Below are 2592 nucleotides of genomic sequence, written 5' to 3'. Positions count from 1 at the left end.
CTAAACCATTTCGTTCAAGATTTTTTTTCATCAAAATTTGAAATTTATTGATCAACAAAAGGTATATTTACAAATATGAATTGTGTAATGTAGAACCTTGAGGCATGAAAAGCATAAACTACAAACTCACCCAAAGAGAATAAATAATTAATTAACTTCAATCCATTTGCGCAAGAGACATGTTAACTTATGTTGAAATCTGTATCCCAAGGAGAATATTCAGTTTTTCACTGATTTGATAATGAGTCTTCAAGTCTGCTCATGTGGGATCCAAGGTCCTTCATGTCTCCTGGTATTTCGCTCTTGCCAGAGGTAGTAAACCGTAGTTTGGAACATCATACACAAGAGTATCTGATCCATCAGGTTGCGGCCTCCCAGGTGCAAGAAGTTAAGCGTGTCAATCCAGTCAGGAGAGGCTTGATCTGCAAGCAGTCCTCCTCCCACTCTCAGCCAAACTGTGAAGGAGTAAGGGCAGGCAAAGTATAGACGATCCCGAGTCTCGTCTGGCTCACCGCAAAACATACAACCCTGAGTTTTCCCCCATGATCTCATACGGTCACCTGTAGATAACCAGTTCCATATCGCTAATCAGATAATGAAAGAGTATTGTGGAACGCCCTGTGCAAACCAAATGATTCTCTCCCAAGAAACTTTAGGCTTTACTTGTCGGAGCTGCTCCCAGGTGTGTGACGCACTGAAACTGTTGCAGTACTCTCGCTGTGAATGGCGCTAGAGAACTTTGTCTTTGTCACCAAGGGCTGGATCAAAAGGTAGTGCCAGGATTGCATTTCGCAACGCCGGGAACTGTCTGACATGCGAACAACACGGTCGCCAAAGCTCATTGCCTAATGCATCAGCTACTTTTGCATTAAGAGGAATTCCTAACAAGTTAGGACCAGAAGAACCCGTGATGTCAATCAGTTTTCCCAACTGTAGCAATTTATCATGCCAGGAGAAATTATCAAGACCATCTTTGACCTCAAAGCGAAGGAATTGACAAGCGATGTCTCGAAGCTTAAGTAACTTCCAGCAAATTCAGGACCCGTTTTCCATTTTGTTCAAGATTTTATCAACTCAAATGGTTCTGTTTTGTTTGGTATTAAACCGAACCAAAAAATTGAAGTGTTTTTAATTAGATTAATTAAATATACTAATTATATTAAGAACTTAATATATTTAACCATTAACCTAAAAACTAAATATAATATAATATGAATCTCATACATTAACATGCTAAACAAAAAAATATTTATAACAAGATTCAGATCCGCGCTTTAAAAGCGCAAAAATATTTTTTTTTTCAAAAATCATTATTTTTAAATTAATCACTTTTAGATAATAAATAATTGCCGAATTTTAACAAGTTCTGCAAACATATTAGGTATTCTTTATTTTTAATTTGAATTAATATCATTTTATATCTTTAAAATACTATAAGTTATCAATATAATATAATATGTCATGTGTAGTCCATCTAATATTTTTCATTTTAGTATAACATATTAGATGAATATATAATATATAAATACCATCAAATGATTATTTTTGTTTATAAATAATACCTGAATTAACTAACAAGAATTTATAAAATTTTAAATTAATCAGTTTAAGATGATAAATAACTTTTAATTTAAAATTTAAAGATATGTCAATCATTTCACTCTTGTATAAATGTATTGTATATCTTTCTAATTTTAACATGTTCTGAGAACATATTATGTATTATTTATCTTTAATTAAAGGAATGTAATTTTATATCTTAAAATAATTTATGCTAATTTATCAATGTAATATGATATGCATATATAAGTCCATATAATATCTTCGTTTTAGTATAACATATTAGATCAGTACAGAATTTATAATAGCATCCAATGATTATTTTTTGTAATAAATAATAACGGGATTAATTAACAATGATTTATAATATTTTTACTAATTACGAAATCAATGAATTATTTAATAGAAATATTTTTTATTAAGAATATGTAGAATATTTATTCAAAAGATTTTGTTAGAATTTTAAAATATTTACTTATATTTAAAATCAAAATATATTAAAAAGATATTTTAAATAAATTATTGAAACTATTTTTATTTTATATTGTAAAGAAATAAACACATTTAATAAAATTCCTGGATTGAGTAATTTTATTAATATACATTTAATACTTTTCAAAAAAATTCCAACTTAAAAAATAACACATGAAAATCGTATGATTATGTTTTAATAAGATAGATTTATATATTATCTTGTAAAATAAATAAACACATATAATCAATTTCCTAAATGGAGTAATTTTTTTTGTTGTACATGTAATACGTTTTAGGGAATGTTATTTTTTAGGCCAAAAACATGATAAATGTGTCATATTAGGCTAATCTCATATACTTTATTAATATTAGTCTAAATATTTTCAAAATGGTAATATTGCCCTTAATTTCAATTAAAATTTCAAAATTAAAATTAATAAAATAATTGTTAAATATTGAAATATAATTGTTAACTCAAATAATTAAGAATTTTGTTTTTAAAATCCCCCAGAAAAACTTAAAGTTCCAAAAAAATTATCTCAAAGGGATCGATCGATC

The 2592-nt window shown here is 28.0% G+C and overlaps 1 protein-coding gene across 1 annotated transcript; it reads right to left on the bottom strand.

Moving 5' to 3' along the window:
• Positions 1-249: 249 nt before the first annotated feature.
• On the bottom strand, positions 250-842 carry LOC106350104. The gene is made up of 2 exons (XM_013790040.1): positions 713-842; positions 250-560 (listed from the first exon to the last, which is right to left on the bottom strand). The coding sequence occupies exons 1-2, from the start codon at positions 840-842 to the stop codon at positions 250-252; spliced, it is 441 nt and encodes a 146-aa protein (XP_013645494.1).
• Between the last annotated feature and the right edge of the window lie 1750 nt (positions 843-2592).

This window comes from Brassica napus, chromosome A6 (genome assembly GCF_020379485.1).
Source record: "Brassica napus cultivar Da-Ae chromosome A6, Da-Ae, whole genome shotgun sequence".
NCBI lineage: Eukaryota > Viridiplantae > Streptophyta > Magnoliopsida > Brassicales > Brassicaceae > Brassica > Brassica napus.
This window is presented reverse-complemented; position numbering and strand designations above follow the sequence as displayed.

Coding starts and splice junctions, on each gene's coding strand:
- LOC106350104 (XM_013790040.1), bottom strand. CDS start 842: ATGAGCTTTGGCGACCGTGTTGTTCGCATGTCAGACAGTTCCCGGCGT. Junction 561..712: donor TAGCGCCATTCACAGCGAGA/GTACTGCAACAG, acceptor GGTTATCTACAG/GTGACCGTATGAGATCATGG.